The 16,700-nt window shown below is 51.8% G+C and overlaps 7 protein-coding genes across 7 annotated transcripts; 4 read left to right on the top strand and 3 right to left on the bottom strand.

Moving 5' to 3' along the window:
• Nucleotides 1-343: 343 nt before the first annotated feature.
• On the top strand, nt 344-1,915 carry csn12 (the record flags this gene model as incomplete). Its single annotated transcript, XM_067617237.1, has 5 exons — nt 344-909; nt 960-1,185; nt 1,242-1,303; nt 1,353-1,773; nt 1,829-1,915. 5 exons carry the CDS (start codon nt 344-346, stop codon nt 1,913-1,915), a joined length of 1,362 nt encoding a protein of 453 aa, XP_067482330.1.
• Nucleotides 1,916-2,401: 486 nt separating this feature from the next.
• ASPBRDRAFT_474463 (BTB/POZ domain-containing protein) lies at nt 2,402-4,145 on the bottom strand. The gene is made up of 4 exons (XM_067625858.1): nt 3,502-4,145; nt 2,975-3,421; nt 2,629-2,902; nt 2,402-2,556 (listed from the first exon to the last, which is right to left on the bottom strand). Exons 1-4 carry the CDS (start codon nt 3,714-3,716, stop codon nt 2,515-2,517), a joined length of 978 nt encoding a protein of 325 aa, XP_067482329.1. The 5' UTR covers nt 3,717-4,145; the 3' UTR covers nt 2,402-2,514.
• Nucleotides 4,146-4,910: 765 nt separating this feature from the next.
• On the bottom strand, nt 4,911-6,333 carry ASPBRDRAFT_120011 (ubiquitin-protein ligase RMD5; the record flags this gene model as incomplete). Its single annotated transcript, XM_067617312.1, has 4 exons — nt 4,911-5,129; nt 5,190-5,957; nt 6,016-6,143; nt 6,213-6,333. The coding sequence occupies 4 exons, from the start codon at nt 6,331-6,333 to the stop codon at nt 4,911-4,913; spliced, it is 1,236 nt and encodes a 411-aa protein (XP_067482328.1).
• A 2,733-nt stretch (nt 6,334-9,066) lies between these two features.
• On the top strand, nt 9,067-11,637 carry ASPBRDRAFT_193744 (putative Sin3 complex subunit (Stb2); the record flags this gene model as incomplete). Its single annotated transcript, XM_067620667.1, has 1 exon — nt 9,067-11,637. One exon carries the CDS (start codon nt 9,067-9,069, stop codon nt 11,635-11,637), a length of 2,571 nt encoding a protein of 856 aa, XP_067482327.1.
• Nucleotides 11,638-12,039: 402 nt separating this feature from the next.
• ASPBRDRAFT_119218 (Tim10/DDP family zinc finger protein) lies at nt 12,040-12,443 on the bottom strand (the record flags this gene model as incomplete). The annotated part of the gene is made up of 2 exons (XM_067617233.1): nt 12,040-12,223; nt 12,346-12,443. The coding sequence occupies 2 exons, from the start codon at nt 12,441-12,443 to the stop codon at nt 12,040-12,042; spliced, it is 282 nt and encodes a 93-aa protein (XP_067482326.1).
• A 313-nt stretch (nt 12,444-12,756) lies between these two features.
• On the top strand, nt 12,757-15,275 carry ASPBRDRAFT_40333 (putative lysyl-tRNA synthetase). Its single transcript, XM_067624330.1, has 5 exons — nt 12,757-12,853; nt 13,084-13,373; nt 13,434-13,598; nt 13,655-14,080; nt 14,132-15,275. Exons 1-5 carry the CDS (start codon nt 12,795-12,797, stop codon nt 14,947-14,949), a joined length of 1,758 nt encoding a protein of 585 aa, XP_067482325.1. The 5' UTR covers nt 12,757-12,794; the 3' UTR covers nt 14,950-15,275.
• A 191-nt stretch (nt 15,276-15,466) lies between these two features.
• ASPBRDRAFT_53035 (uncharacterized protein) lies at nt 15,467-16,658 on the top strand (the record flags this gene model as incomplete). Its single annotated transcript, XM_067626995.1, has 2 exons — nt 15,467-15,530; nt 15,634-16,658. 2 exons carry the CDS (start codon nt 15,467-15,469, stop codon nt 16,656-16,658), a joined length of 1,089 nt encoding a protein of 362 aa, XP_067482324.1.
• Between the last annotated feature and the right edge of the window lie 42 nt (nt 16,659-16,700).

Here is a 16,700-nt window from a genome sequence, read left to right as displayed (position 1 = left end):
AAGGAGGATTTTTGGAACAGTTGATTGTGAGCTAGGTTTAGCCCTGCTTAGGGTTAAGCGACCGGGTGGCTTGGTAGCCCACCTTTCCTGTTTGGGAACACTAGCCACAGCCAACGTGGCAGCAGTGATTAGATAAGGCGGCTTCCCTGAGCGGCGCCGCGGTTTCCCCACCTTCCTCCGATCGCGTCCGCGGCTGGCTTCATAGACTGAGGCTCCCTCTGTCAGTGACGCCGATTGTTGGTCTCCGTCGCTCGGACGTACGATCGCAGTGAACGCATGTCCGCTGCTAAACCCTTCTCCTCCCTCCCCGCGACCTACCTCTACACGATTTAAATCACCAGCCATGTCCAACATCTTCGATGATTTCAAGGAAGGCCAGAAGATCGGCTCTGGTTCCCGCCTGGCGGCAGCTCTCTCCCCCGTCGCGACTGCGGAGTACCCCGACCGATTGAAGTCCTTCTACTACTTCTCTAACGCCGTACATGTTTCCGCCGACCTCCGATACTCGCTCTTCCAAGCGAATGGCTTGAAGCTACCCAAGCAAGAACAGAACTCGTGGGTCGATATCTTTACCGCTTACTGGAAAGCCGTGGGGGAGATTGTTCGATTCGACGACTCCCCCAGACATGCCAGCTGGGGGAAAGTATTCGATGCTTGGAAAGATACAGCAAATCAATTGATCAGAGGATATTCGACAGGCAGCCTGCAAGCCTGGACAGTGCCATGCTTGTATTCCGTCGGAAGATATTTGCGGGCCTTCGCCATGAAAGCAGATGCTGAGCTTTCTTCCCAAGACTCCGTCACTTTTGACGATCGCTTTCAAGATGATGCGACGGATGCCAAGAATCCAAAGCTAGAGGAGGCTACACGGGTACTGAACAGAATGTTCACTTTGTGTCTCAGTGACCGGTAGGCTATGTCCGAGTGCATCGTGGATATGCCGTGCTAAAGTTGTCTAGTGCACCGATCGAGGAATCGCGAAAATGGGGCATCTACGACACTACTAATTTGTTGTTCAAGACATACTTCAAGCTCAACACCGTTGGCCTTTCCAAGAACTTGCTGCGTGCCCTCAATGCCTCGTCTGCCGACCTTCCTGGCTTGGACGCCTTCCCGAAGTCCCATATCGTCACCTTTGAGTACTATGTCGGTGTTATACACTTTCTGGATGAGAACTATGCCGAAGTATGTGCTTCAGTAATCTGTGTTGAGCTCTGGTGCTAATAGCTGGGTTTCAATAGGCTGAAGAGCATCTGTCGTACGCGTGGAGGATGTGCAACAAATATGCGACGAAGAATAGAGAGTCAGTAGTCCACATGTCGTCCCCATGCTGCATTGCTGACCATTTCAAGGTTGATTCTCACCTACCTCGTTCCCTGCCACCTTGTCACCACACACACCTTGCCCAGCAAGAAGCTTCTTGCCCCGTTTCCTCGTCTGGAGAAGCTCTTCCGTCCATTGTGCGACTGTATCAAAAAGGGAGACTTGGGCGGGTTCGATGCTGCGATGACAGCCGGAGAGGAGGAATTTGTCAAGAGGCGCATATACTTGCCCCTGGAAAGGGGACGCGACATCGCTTTACGGAACCTCTTCCGCAAGGTCTTCATTGCCGGTGGATTCGACGAGCCCAAGGAGGGACAGCCTCCTATCCGCCGCACACGGGTTCCCGTTGCCGAATTTGCGGCAGCATTGAGGATAGGTACTCATGCCGACGATCGGTCCCGCATAGACATTGATGAGGTTGAGTGTCTGCTGTCAAACCTTATCTACAAGGTGCGTGTCGAGACACCCGAAAAATACCAGAACATTCAACTGACCAACGTTGTAGGGGTTGATGAAAGGCTACATTGCCCGTGACCGTGGCATGGTTGTATTGAGCAAGGGTGGCACCGCATTCCCAGGAACGGGGGTTTAAGCCTGCTATCATATGTCATCGCATTTTTGATGACAGCTCTCTTGACATTAATCGACCAGTCTCAGGCCACCAGTACACTATGCACCTCAGGGCGTGGCCCAAGAGCCGTCCGAATCACGGCTATAGCAGGAACATCTGCGTCGCTCAATAGCCTGTGTCTTGTGCGCTACAACAGGCCGCTCTATGCAGCTCCCATGCGGAACGTATACCCAAGATGACGTTCACTGTATTCATACCCCACCAACAGCGCTGGTACGTGATGGACGGTGTGCTGCGCAGATATACAACTCGTCTAGTTGGTACTGGTGACGTTCTCAGCAGCTTGCCTGAAGCTAAAACAGCTGTACTCTATGACTTGATAGACCAGTTATGAGTAGTATTACTCAAGTGAATACTATATGACAGGATTACAATCTCGCATTTCTGTATGAATCCACATAAAATAATAAATGTATGATACAACATCGCATCAAGCAGTACATACATAGCATACACTCCAATCCAAATTCGATAATCGTCTCAATTAATAATACCATATCCCCAACATTACCAAACGATACAGAGATACTGAACCCAAACCAGCCGGGCTCCAAGTACCACTAACATGTCCCCTCGCCTCTCGCCGCCTCCTCAAGATCATCCTATAGTCAACCATCGAAATTAGCCCACTTCACATAACGTCCACTTCGAGAAAAGGGGAACCCAAAACTCACCATATGATTACACATCGCCACAAAGAGATCGAAAAACAACTTCCCCCCACGCTCCATCTCCATCTGCATTGTCCCACTCCGCTTGAACGTCCCCCGACTCCGTATAATCAGCGCCAGATAATGCGCCCGCAGTTTACTCTCCGTGTCGGGAGTGTGCATGTATGCGTACCGCGCACTACTTAGGATAATGTGGCAGGGGATGTTGGAGTGAAGTCCTTGTTTTTTTAGGGAGAGCCGTTTGAGGTGCTCGAGTGAGTATTTCTCGGCCGCGCAGCTATATCTCATAACAATTCTTGTGTTAGCAGGTTGGGGGCTGGATGAGGTGGGGAGGAAAGGATTGATGTACTATACTGCTGTGTCGCGGAGGATTTCTGCTCCTACGGCTGGGTGGAAGAGTATGGCGCTGGGGTCGGTGGTGTCTTTGTTATTACTGGTAGCTCTGGTATTAGTGGCGGATGATGAGGAGGAGGTTGTTTCCAAGTCCCATGTGTTGGTGGTTTTGTCATGGCGGAGACGGGGGTAATAGTCGCCGCGGTAGAGGTATTCGAGGACGCAGGAGAAGATCTCTGGTTGTTCGTCGGGGAGATCGATTTGTTTCATCGATTTGGTAGGGCTTGGTGAGGAGGAAGGAGAAGAAGAAAAAGGGGACGGGGAGGAGGAGGCATCGTTGCTGGGAGGATTGCAGAGGGCTGCGAAGTAGGGCGAGACGCAGAGGATGTCTTTGTGTGCTGCGAAGAGGCGTTTCGTTGGGCCAATGGTGAGGGTTATTACGCCTTGGGAGAGGGAGGAGCTGCTATTTTGTAGAATTGCGTCTTATGATTAGTTGATGCTTTTTCTTTTACTGAGGGATGATTAGGGAAAGGGGGGTAGAACCTTCCATCTGGGGGGGTGTCGGGGGTGTGTCTGCTGCGATGGAGACGTCGTGATGCGACGACGGATTGTTCGCGAGATCGGGCTTTGGTCTTGCCGGCTCGATATCTGGAGGAGCTATCTGGGTGGTGGGAATGTAGGCGTTTTGTGGAGAGTACTCTGGGGCTAGGGAGAAGTTGGCCCTGCTGTTGCTGTGGTTGTTGCCGTTGGGAGAGCATTCTGTATGTAATTGGGGGAGAGAGGATTATAGCTGGGAGGAAAGAATTTGACTCTTGAGGTTGGAATTCAGGGGTCCTTTGCGATTATAAAACTAGTACTGTAGGATACTTGGTGGTAGAAAAAGATGGTAAGAACTGGGACAGATACATGTATGTTTGACCTCTCCTATTTGGAGTGCCTCCTTTGTGTCTGGAAAGGGGGTTGCTGAACCACGAGCACAGGCCATCCTTTCTCGTTCTCAGTGATGGAACGAGGGGGGTTCCCTCGCCCTTTTATCTCCAGATCCTGGTCAAGTTTGAGGCATTATAGATCAACTTGACCAGGATGCATGTTCTTCTTTGTGCAGAAGGGGGCCTGGAGAGGGGAAGAGCAGCGAACGCGTAACGGCAGGTACCAAGTACTAGTAATGGACGCGTAAAGTGGTTTTTTGTGCATCGCCAAATGATCGCGCAGTCACGGGAGAGTCATTGGCCAATGATGGCGTCAAGAAGGGGAAATTGGGAGGTGGAGACTGGGAGAAGCCAGAACGAATCAGCCTGGCATTCTTCGTTCCGTCCACACCCGCGATCGGCGCAGAGACTCGATGCATCCAAGTTTGAGGGTAGCTAAGGATTGTATGGCCAGGGGGGACAAGGTTCTTCCTGGTCATTACTCATTGACTAAACGCAAAATCATGGCTCGTCACGTCCAGTTGGTGCGGATGGGCGGATTCCACCATCCGTGAGTCATGGGTTTCTCTTCTCATACCGCCGTGCCTGAATCGGGTACAGACAGGTTGCATCAACAGCCGCTTTCTGGACAAACGGAGTACGCAGGACAACTTTCAGATACTTGCTTTCGCCTGCAGTGGTCCGATTGCATCACCTGGAGACAACCTGTCATTGAGATGGTTAGTCTTGTCCTTGCTATGCTGGAAGGCGTTTTACGTCTCCCCGAAGTTGATAGCTCAGATTTGTACCCCGCCAACACACTGGGCGATAAAACGCTGGTAGTATTATATTCTTTCAAGCATAGTAAAGAAATGTTGCCGATATGTACAACCATGTACAACCCAGTTCCCGTGCCCACCCAGCCCAAGTACGCCCAAACCATAACACCTGCTAGCAAATTGTGTGACCCACACCCATTGCGGAGAGGAGATGTGCCCTGCACTTGTGTCCGCTACATCTGCTGAACTGACCCTGTCGGTCCAACTAGAGGAATACCTTGCGCGCCTCCCGAGGATGACTCTCACTCGGGCAGTAAGGGCACTTGAACCGGCTACCCTTGCACAACCGTTTGAGTGACTCCTCCGCGATAACATGCCCACAGGGCATCATCATGGGGGGATTCTCATCCGTGGTTTGCTCCTTGGATACGGGGCATACGAAGATAGAATGGAAGAGGTACGACGGCGGTAGCGGGATCTCAACCTATATGGCGCACCAGTCAGTCCATGAACCGCCAGACATATCCGCATCAGGATAACTTACCGGGAGCTCGTTCTCTGTGGTCCACTCGGTCCGTTTGGCTTTCATGATAGTCTGCAGCTTCAACAGCGTCGGCAACGCTATCGCACCAGCAGTGGCAGCAACATATAAGGGCGAATCTGCCGACAAGCCGAGGAGCGAGCAAAACTCTCGCGTGAATGAGTGTGCCACATCGGACCATGCCGACGGGTTGTTGAAGATATGATTGTACGGGGAGTCTCGCAGATTGGGGCAAAAGGCCATTGCACCCATGAGCTGCTGGACCTCGCGCAGATACCTGGGCAAGAACGTGTGGAATTCACGCCTGCCATATTCCAGGGCTGCCTGTCGCCCGCCCGGACTGGGTCCTTGCTGATGTTGTCCGCCGTAGAAGAGCCAGACGAATTGCAGCCTGCACAATTCAAATTCAAGATTACTACCTCTTGCTTCCAAGGCCTCCTTGTTCTCCCTAGACCACTGTATTGCCGGCAGTAGGTTGTTGTTTTCCTTCAGCTCATGAAGGATGTGGTACATAGTGTGGAACTGTTGTCGCACCTCGCCCGGAGGAACTTCGTCGAGATCTAGGAGCGAGGCCGCATTGTCTATGGCCCCTATGTCTCCTTCTTGTTGCTTTTTCATCGCTTTCTTCTGTGCCATTTCATTCAGGAACTCCGACGCAACGGAAAACTGTCCTTCTCGGAGAAGGTGCATGGCGATGGCTCTGTTGATAAGGTGCTCTTGGGACGAAAGGACATCATGTTCGGTGCTAGGCAAAGGCCGGTCTTTGAAAAGCTGCGACAGTGAAGGAGTTAGCGTATGCCATTCACCGTAGGAGCCTGACGCGTGCTACCTTATCTAACGATTTGGAGTATTTGTTGAGACCGCTGTGTGTTTCTTTGAGACTATCGTTGATGGAGTCGAAAGACGTTTTGACGGGATTCTGGAGTTTAGCTAGTGTAATGGATGCTTGACTGGGATCTGGGATTGGCCTCGTGATCAGTATAGTTCCAGGATTAGGCCGCGCAACGTCCGACGAGGCACACGCACCTGCAGCAATTGCATCTCGTGCCGACTGAAGCAAATCTATGGTAGACTGCACGTTCTTAATTCCTTGACCGGCCTTGATCTTCTTGGAAAGCCGGTCGTGCTCTTTCTGTACCAGCTCCATGACGGGGCAGACGGGAAAGCGGTGTCCGACAGTTACCGCACCTTCACAAGGCAATCGTTGCAGCCATATGTAGGTGAGCCTGATGGTTGTGCTGCTCACCGCAAGATTTGAAACGAGGATATCGAGGTCGACAACGGAATCGTGGGGGATATACTCGAACAGAATAGAGTCGGCTTCTTCTCCAGGTCATCGGAGCATGGGCAGGTGAGGAGAACCGAGCGGCAACCAGCCCAATTACGACATGAACCATCACGTGCAACTATCCGCCTTGCCCCGCCCGCAGCCCGGTTGCAGTCAACTTTCCCCATTGACATGATCTAGATCAGTCCAATGCAATCTATAACTGACCCCTATTCACGTTCAGAGGCCACCCATGAGTCCTGGAACCTCTTAGGATACCCAGAAAATGAATATCTAGGAATTTCAACAATGATCGGAACAGTATACTTGACAATGTGTGCAGCATCGGATTGTCATTCAGACACTGTGAATTAGCATTTCCCCTCACTAACGCAGTGAGATGCCGCCTTACATTGCCAGCTCACAAGTGGACAAGTAACAGACTAACAAAAGAATCGGAGTCACTGAGCAACCAGAATCCGTGCCTCACCCGGACAACTCCTACCGATGCCTCTGCTTCACTTGCCAGATACCATCCTGGAATCATACTGGACGCTTTCCACCTAGCACTCACTCTCAGGCCCTCTGTCCCGCGATGTCGGGTATCCATCAAAGTACACGCTGGCTGACGATACTTGCTTGCTTCACTACTGATCCTTAGTGGGTTCCTGTGGACTGACTTGTCAGCAACAATGGGAATGGGCACATCCCCGTGTCTTCAAATTAAAGTTATAATCAACCATGCGTTGAGAGCGAGGTATTAGGAAGGGACCACAGCAGAGGTAACCCGTCCTGTCTCAGTCCTTGATTTAGACAACCTTCCGGTGTGTGGTGAGAATGAGCGCCTAAGCAGGAATCATTGTATGTCGGACTGAGGCAGCTCTGCTTGCGTCGAATGATCCATACTATTTAAAAATGTTTTAGATACTGGATGCCCACAACGGCATAGCCTTTATTGAATTAGAGAATGCTCTTTCATAGCAAAGTGTACTGCTTGGTCAAAGATGCTCAAATTAAAGCACAGTAACCTTTTTGTAGTCGACAATCCATCCAACCACCTACCTGCCCAAGGAGCTGGGCTGTTATGTTTGCGAGTAAGACTGGGTCCGGCAGTGGTAGTTTCAAGGTGACTAGTGGGTTTCCCGTATGGTAGAACATGGCTTGTAGAGGGACTGCATCCTGACTCGCTATGGGAGCCCACATACACCTTTATAGACTGGTTAAGCGGACATTGCCAGCTTTGGCAGTCTGAGGCATCATATTACCCCCATGCAGGTGTGAAAAGTATCTACCTACCTCGTCAAGCAGGAGAGTCACTGTAGGATGATAGAATGATACTGGCAGCTTCCGACCAATCAGAGCCAACACATACCCTCGCTTGCGCTAGCTCGTTGGGTGGGTCCATGCCCCAGCACTATATAAGCTTGCCGCACCCGCCCTCTTTTTGGACTTTTTCTTTCTTTTCTTTCTCCATCCTGGTGCACGGGTTTTACACGTGTCAGTGAGGAGACATCCGAGACCGTGTTTTTGCTAGTTGAAAACTACCTAGTTTGACCGCTCTCCTTGGTCTTCGGATCGGGGAGGAATTTTTGAAAAAAAGATGCCATGTCTCCAACTTGTTGGAGGCGCTTTCAGAGTACGTAGACAGTGCTGCTGTTGGCCCATCTGTTTAGTCATTTGGGTAGTACTCGAGATTGGTCTTCTTTTCACTGCTGTTGCTTCCCATGAGGAGGCCTGGAGAGAAGAGAGCCTGATCGCTTGTAGATGTTTCAACAGATCTCCAGAGACTTCGTAGAAAGCCATACCCTATGCTACATGTGAATCCGATTGCTTGGTGCGCATGCTTGGCGCGGGCCGTGTTTGTGGCCTGTCAGTACTGAGAGACGCGTCCAGTATCCGTCCACTCGCCACGGCTTCTCCCATAGGGCCGTGTGGCAGTGCTGAGGAACGATTGAGTTGTGGCTGAATGCACCTAGGCAGCTGCGTTTCATGCAGAATTGATTGGTCTAAATGTAGTGTAGTGTTCTAGAATGGTAACAATGCCCACCCGCTTACCTCCAGGGATTGTAAGAACCTACCAAGTACCGTCGCATTTTTCTTGTGTCTATCTAAACGGAATTGAGACCTGCTAATTTCGGATATACACTGTCCATCCCGTGGGGTCTGTTTGACCGAAGCGGCCCCAAAAGTCAGGGTCATGATGGCTTAGCCGCTCACCGCTCCAGGTGTGGTGCGAATCCCTTGTGACGTCGCCAACTGAACTCGCTGCAGATGCCGGGAACAACAACCACCTCTCGGCCAGGCTTGTGCTTCTATTTTCTCACTCAATGATTTAACATGACATGGACAGCCCTTAGCTCGGCTTGTCACGTTCGTACTTGACATCTTAAAGCTCATAGCTTCTTCAACCTCGGATATGTTACGGTTCTTTCTTACCTCTGTACAATACGACAAGACCCCCGGAGGGTCAACGCTTCTGTCTCTTTTGCCTTTATTTGAGCACGGCATCCTGGTTTCCTCTTCTCCGGATTTTTTGAACTCTCGCGCACTCTCATAGTATTGAAATCACCCTTTACACAGTCCTTATGTGTTAGGGAATCGTCTGTCTTCATCATGCCACCTCCCGCGACGCAGACCGGTGGCCAAGCACCGCTCCCTACGACAGCCCCCCGTGAATTGGCAAAACTCTCTCTCAACACGAAAGATATATCATCTACACAGCTCGGTGGTCCTGAGGCGCAGTCGCCACGGCATGGGCACCAGAAACTTGTATTCACCGACCCGGTTGCCTTTCGATATCTCGAAGAGGATCCATCAGCGGATGTACTACATCCACGCTTGACTTTGGAGGGATATGAGGTATTCATTGTTGAACAATGGGCCTGTACGCGCATACATCCTACCTTCATAATAACCACCTATACCGGGGATCCTTCGCACAAGGTCGTGGTGGGGGTGTTGAGCGTCCCCACAGAAGAGTCTACGTGGTCGCCCCGTATGAAGATGTACTTCAGCGCAGTCACGCAATGTCAAGCGCGGAAAAAGGAAACGCCACTAGGAACACTTATGGTTACCGATCTGAACGTGTTTCCATTGGCACTGACTCTCATTCCGGTACCCGACGGTGATGTCCTAAAACACAAGGAGGACTTTATCGTGAATGAAAACCTGAAACGGTTGGGCTGCTCAGGCCGCTCTGGTTTGAAGCTACAGCCACCCTCGCCCGCTACCGAGGGCAAGTTCCACCACCTTTACCGAACGAGTGAAAAGGTGCCTCTATATACTGCCGTCATAGAGCTTGTGAAACAATGCCAGATCGCTCTGATGATGTTTGGCAATCTTGCCCCAGAGTACGTTGACGGACTGCTGTGCGACGTCACAGAAGCGGCCATCAATGATTGGTGGACCGAGACGGGAATGGATTTATACAACATTGAACCGAGTGATTCCATGTTGGGACCTGTCTCAGTAGCCGCCCTGCTGGGTACGCTCATGGGGGCACGGAACCGGCTACATGCTTTCGGCGCTCCGGTTGGTAAGGATGCGTTTGATCATTATAACCTAAAGAAAGGCATCGGAAGCTTTCAAAAATCACAGAAGCTCAAACGTACCCGAAGGTTAGACCGACAGACCTTGGATCGCCTGCACCGGGTGACAGCGAAAGCTGCGAATGCAGAAGGCTGGACTGATGCCGTGAAATCAACCATGGCAGAACTCAGCGGACACGGGGGAGAGATGGTCATGGGAATGGTCCGGGGCCGCGAGAAAGGCGGGATAGCTGATATCGAGACCCTCGATATTGACAACTTCGCACACCTGGTCACCGGTGAACGAGCAAAATGGCTGTGGAGGGGAAAGCCGCGAAAGGGCGGCATTGACAACGGCAGCGCACAGAGTGCAGACATGGTATTCACTACAGACGACCAGGGTGGCTTTTTCTGGACGAGTCGAAAACGGTCCTCGCACGAAGATTTAGTTGCGGACCGCGCACTGCAAGGCTCAGATCGTCCAGGGAGGCCGCCAGAATCAGCATCGTCCCTAGAGGAGAAAGACCAGAATCTGGGCCGGCTGGTTCGAAAAGGTGTGAGCGGGAAGGTGTCGGACGCGCGGGCAGGATTTGGCCGGTTCAAGGACGCAGTAGGCCTCCGGTCTCATCCCCAGAAGCATTCTAGGGATGACATAGACCTCGGCGGTGACCCGGCTCATTTGCCTCCCATCGATAGCGATACAGAGGTGTCTCAGCTGAAGACATCCGATGGTAATGCTCCAATCGAATCCGTGAACGTCCAGGACCATGAAGGCCAGGCCCCGAAGGATGGCTTGCAGGTTGAGTCTCCCCCAAGGACGATATTGCCGCAATCACCCAAATCGAGAGCGCCAGCCATAACCGTAGAAACGGTTCCGTCCCAGGCTGATTCCGAGTCGTCCCGTAAGGTGTCAATGCCCCGAGCAGATGATGAAGCGCAGGACCTCGAGCGCTGGAGGACGCGCTCTACTGACATCTCCGTTGATCCTCGGGAGCAGACGTCCGAAGTTGGTATTATGCTGCTGCGTCGACCGCAGAGCTGTACTGAACTGAATGTGGAGAGTAAGTCTAGTCATCTTGATAACTACTGGCCTCGCCACCTGTCCTTCAGCACAGTCGAAGAGGTAGTGCTGGGGTGGAAGGACTTGGGAGGCGAGGCTTTCCAAGAAAAGCCCGATACTCTTCTGGAAGAGGCCATCATGCAAGAGGACATTTTGGCCTCAGATGCACGGATCTTCAGCTCACGTATCCAGGAGCTGAGTGAACACACTGTGCCTTGGGTTGAGCAGCAAGTGTCCTCTGTGGATAATCTTAGTCGGTGCTTGCACGAGAGCCACGAAAAGGTCAACGCCGCCTACCTGGAACGGCTGTCGACCTTTGAGCAGATGAGAGCAAGATCGAGCGACCTGTTGACGGAAGAGCACAGTCAACTCACCGATTACATGAGAAGGGTCGAGCTGATGGGCGCGAAGCTGGACTACGAGCTCCATGTTCTGGATTCCCGTGTCGAAGATGTTGAAACCAACCTCGACGAGTTCGAACGGCATGTAAATGCCATCGAAAACAGAGTCAAGCTGCTGATACGGGGCGAGCACGAAAAGCAGGACAATTCCTGGTTCTCCTGGTTTGGGAGACTTACCGGATGCTCGACACAGTGACTGCGATTTCTCTTTTCCCAAAAAGGAGCCTTGTAGACATATATCATTTCTATTGTACATAATTTCCGAGATAGATTTGCGCAGTTCGCGTTGACCGTGCAATGCCAAAGACCCAGCCTTTCGCTAACAGCAAACCCTCATCCCAGAACCAAACAACCCTGTATATCCATGTCCGAGCGGAAGTCATCCATCCCAATCAGCAAAAGACCCAGGCGTTCCGCTCCCATCAGTCAGTCAGTCAGTCATGCCATGAGAGAGACCAGAGGAAACAAAAAGGCCATCCAGAAGAGCAACCATGACAGATCTGAAACCCGAATAGATTATACACGATTTATAAGAGAACAGAAAAAAAAAAAAAAACAGATCCAATTAAATGAACAATCGTTTCGTTGACCTCGCACTTTACATGCCGAAACCACCCATGCCGCCCTTCTGGTTCGCCTCACCCTGCATCTTCTCGCTGACCTTCATGTTGACGTCGAAGAACTTGCCGACACAGCGGTCAATGCAGACGGACTCGCCCTTGTTGAGATCGCCTTCGCGGTAGTCGTTGGGGATGCACTTCTTGATGCAGGACTCGGTGAGACTGGTAGTCATGATCGGGTTAGCTTTAAGTATACGAGGTGTCGGGGGAACAAGCAGGGTGTTTTGGCAGGAGAAGAAGATTGATCTCGTAAAATAGATTGGATGGAAACAAGGGAAGCTTACCGGCTGAACATGTCGGTAACCATCTCAACTTCCGTCTCAGCCGCAGCAATCTTCTGTTCCGAGGAAAGCTTGGGGGCGCCGCCGAAGAGGAAAGACATGATGACGATGTGTAGTGAGGGTGGTGTTGTTTAGCTGGATTTAAATTAGTAGGTGATTCCGATAAGACACTGGAGATATCAAGAGCAAATCGGTCACTCACGAGTGAGAATAGAGTAGATCAATGAGTGTTAGAACGTGTATTGAGTTGATTGCGCTGAACTGAGCTGCCGGAGCAGACCTGAAGTTGCCGGAATCGAAGCTGGTACTGCGGCTGCCGCTCCTCACCGCCTTAGGAATTTTCGTCGGCTTTGCAACGCGTATTTCCCGCACAACTTGATGCTCTCTTCCTTTTCTCTTTTCCTTCCCTTTTTTCAATATGTGAGCACGTAGTAGTTGACAATCCACCCTCAATGCAGCCAATTCGCCCTTTGAGGGCGTCGTCGTTGCGGGTTGGACGTCTTTTGTCTAGGTAAGCAGTTTTTTATGTTTTGCTGTGTTTTCTACAACGTCCTCTCTTCATCCTGCACTTGCATGATGAGACATACCCTTCCAAATTACAGAACCGCTGCATTGAAGCTTGGGGGTTTTTCTTCCAAGTCATGAGTAACAAGGAAGCTTTATGTCTTCTGATTTATCTTGTCTCTGTTATAATTTCGTATGACTATTGTCTGTTAGGCACCTTGCTAACGGCATCTTCAGTGCAGGACTTCCGATTTCCCGTACATCGCAGGCTTTCCAGACATCTGGCAGGCTTGCTCGAGTAATACAGCACACTCATGCACCCCTGGTACAAGCAAGGCATAGCAGCATCGATGCGTATCCTGAGAAGGCGTTCAAGAGGCGTGTGCAACTGATCGGAGAGGCTGTTGCGGAGCCGTATCCCCGGCTCGCGTCAAACAAGAACACGGTGAGCTGTGCGGAATTTCGTGGCCGCTACAGCCACCTAGCAGATAATGAAATAGTAGAGGATGATACAGTTGTTCTTAATGGTAGGTCCTAGTTTCTAGCCTAGCTGGCTCTACCATGTCGTCTCGTACTTAAATCAGTAGGTAGGGTACGTACCTTAAGACTTGTTGGAGGCAATTTGATATTCTTCGACTTGGTCCATGATGGCCATAAAATCCAAGTTATGTGCAATCGCCGTCGATTGAAGGATATTCCTCCGGCGACCTTCAAGCAGTTCTACCGGATGCTTCGGCGTGGCGATGCCTTCTGTATGTTTCACCAGCCGTCCTTAGTATCCTGCTTTAGACTGAACGATATCCTATAGCCGTAACGGGTAATCCTCACCGGACTGAACGAGGCGAGCTCACAGTTCTGGCGACCGAATTGCCGCAGCTTCTATCGCCCTGTCTGCATGATATCCCGGTTGATGCCCAGGGGCAAGAGAACTCGCCGTATCCCCGACATGTTCAATTCCTTGCGGACCCGGAGACAGTAAATGTCATCAGAGCTAGATCGGCAGTTGTCCAGTATCTTCGCCAGTTCTTCGTTGACCGGTCTTTTATGGAAGTCAATACGCCGATCATCGAAGCGGTAGCTGGCGGCGCAATTGCTCGTCCATTTCATACTACGGCCACTGAGTTTCCGGATCGCCAATTGTCGTTACGGATTGCGCCGGAACTCTGGCTGAAGAGGTTGGTGGTAGGAGGATTTGACCGGGTCTTTGAGATTGGACCTTCGTTCCGCAATGAAGGTATTAGGCTTCAGTCGAAGTGCTTGAACGAGGACTGACAATTTGTGACAGGCCTCGACAAAACCCACAACCCCGAGTTCACCACTTGCGAGTTCTACCATGCCTACGCCAACCTAGAGGACCTCATGACCACCACCGAGCAGCTACTTTCGGGGTTGGCTGAACACCTTACTGCATTCCACCAATCGTCACCCTTCAAGAAGCCTGGTCAAGAAGACGCACCTCTGCCATTTTCCCATCTCAACTTCTCCGCGCCCTTCCGCCGACTCGACTTCCTCACCTCTATTGAGCAGAGCATCGAGCAGAAACTGCCCGACCTTTCGTCCCCCGATGCTTTGGAGCAGGTGAAGGTGATCTTCCATGACCGCAATCACGCGCTCCCCGATAAAGTGACTCTCCCCCGACTGCTGGACGAGCTCTGCAGCATCTACGTCGAACCCCAGTGCGTCGACCCAACCTTCATCGTCAACCCGCCCGAGTGCCTATCCCCGTTGTCCAAGTCCTTCATCCACCCCACGACCAACCAGCGCGTCGCCGCCCGCGGAGAGCTTTTCATCGAGGGCCGCGAAGTCGTGAACACATACGAGGAGGAGAATTCGCCTTTTGAGCAGCGCCGCAAGTTCGAAGACCAGGTCCGGTACAGCAAGCAGGCGGACGAGGCAGAAGAGATTGATGAGAGCTACCTGAAGGCGCTGGAATGGGGACTCCCTCCCACTGGCGGCTGGGGATGCGGTATTGACCGTCTCTGCATGCTGTTCACGGGCATGACGAGAATCAGTGACATTCTGCCTTTTGGCAACCTGCGGAAAGTGACTACCCGTGCTGATGCAGCGGCTGAAGGTCAGGCTGGGGAAGGGAAGGAGATCTAGACGGTGTTCAGTGAATGGGAAGACACGTTGACGCGTCTTGCGGCGACACTCTCATTGGCCCGTTGCAGGCGAGTGGATTTTCGCGATTCTTGCGACTTCTCTCACTTTGAGTGTCGCTCGAACATTCAGTCCTGCTAGACTGCTGGACTGCTCGACTGCGACTGCTGAACTGGAAACGCAAGTTGAGTCAGATCAACTCTAATTGCAGCTATGCAGCAAGCTGCCTGTACATTACATGAATCTTATGTTATAGTAACCACAACAATCCACCTCTTCAATGTATATACCCACCATCCAAATGTCACAACTATCCACTGAATCTAAACACTCACCACTTCACAATCTATCAATTCCCTTCGGCCGATGCCATCCGATAAGAAGCGTCGATAAGCACGATTGACCGGCGCGGGCCGAGACCCTCCATCATCCCACCTGCTGCAATCTTTTCCCCTCATTATCTCCTCTTTTCACCACCAGCAAACACTCTGCAACCATCACGACACCAACACCGTCAACAATGGCTCTCGACGATATACCCGTGGCGCAAGCCGTCACTGTCAGCCTGCAGGAGCTAATCGACGGTACGTCCACACCAACCCAACCCATACAAAAGGGAAAGAAAGAAAAAATAACCATTCCTCAACCCTCAAAACAATCATACTAACACAAAATCCAAACCAACAGGAACAATCTCCCCCCAAACCCTCACCGAAGCCTTCGGTCCGTCCTCTTTGGGCATAATCCTCGTCAAGAACCTCCCCCCAACTTTCCCCCACCTCCGCGCCCAAGTCCTCTCCAACGCCTCCTACCTCGCCTCTCTACCCCCCAGCACCCTCGAATCCCTAACCTGCGCCTCGGCAAAATACCTCATCGGCTGGTCCCTGGGCAAAGAAACCCTCCGCGACGGCCACTACGACACGCACAAGGGCTCCTACTACCTCAACTGCGCCTTTTACAACGACCCATCCCTACAGGGCGCTCCCTCCATCGACGCCGAATTCCCCGAGTACACCTCCCCGAATATTTGGCCCAGCGAGACGGACCTCCCTACATTTCGGACGAGCTTTGAGCAGCTTTGTACATTGATTATTGATACGGCGGCGTTGGTGGCTAGGGCGTGTGATCGCTTCGCGGTGGAAAGTGTGGAGGGGTATAAGGCCGGGTATTTGGAACGGGTTGTGAGAGGGAGTTTTACGACGAAGGCCAGGTTGTTGCATTATTTTCCTACGGGGGATTCATCTTCTGCTGCTGCTGAGAAGGAAGAAGAAGAAGGGAAGGAGGAGAATGATGACGACTGGTGCGCTACACACCTCGACCACGGGTGTCTGACGGGCTTGACGTCCGCGATGTTCGTCGATGAAGAGGCGCATGACCCCTCGTCCTCTTCTTCTAAATCATCTCCACTACCGGAACTTACTACTTCGCCGGATCCCAAGGCTGGGTTGTATATCCGCTCTCGGACGGGTCAGGTCGTCAAGGTTAATATACCTAAGGATTGCCTTGCGTTTCAGACGGGCGAGGCGCTGCAGCTTATCACTCAGGGACAGTTCCGCGCTGTGCCGCATTTCGTGAAGGGGGCTAGGGGGGTCGGCAAAGTGGCGAGGAATACGCTGGCTGTGTTTACGCAGCCGAATTTGGAGGAGGAGGTGCAGCCGGGAGTTACGTTTGGGGATTTTGCTAGAGGGGTGGTGGAGAAGACGTCGAAATAGGGCTGAATAGTATGGGTGTTGTGTGTATAGTTCAGTGTGTGC

This window comes from Aspergillus brasiliensis (genome assembly GCF_001889945.1).
Source record: "Aspergillus brasiliensis CBS 101740 unplaced genomic scaffold ASPBRscaffold_3, whole genome shotgun sequence".
Taxonomy (NCBI): domain Eukaryota; kingdom Fungi; phylum Ascomycota; class Eurotiomycetes; order Eurotiales; family Aspergillaceae; genus Aspergillus; species Aspergillus brasiliensis.
This window is presented reverse-complemented; position numbering and strand designations above follow the sequence as displayed.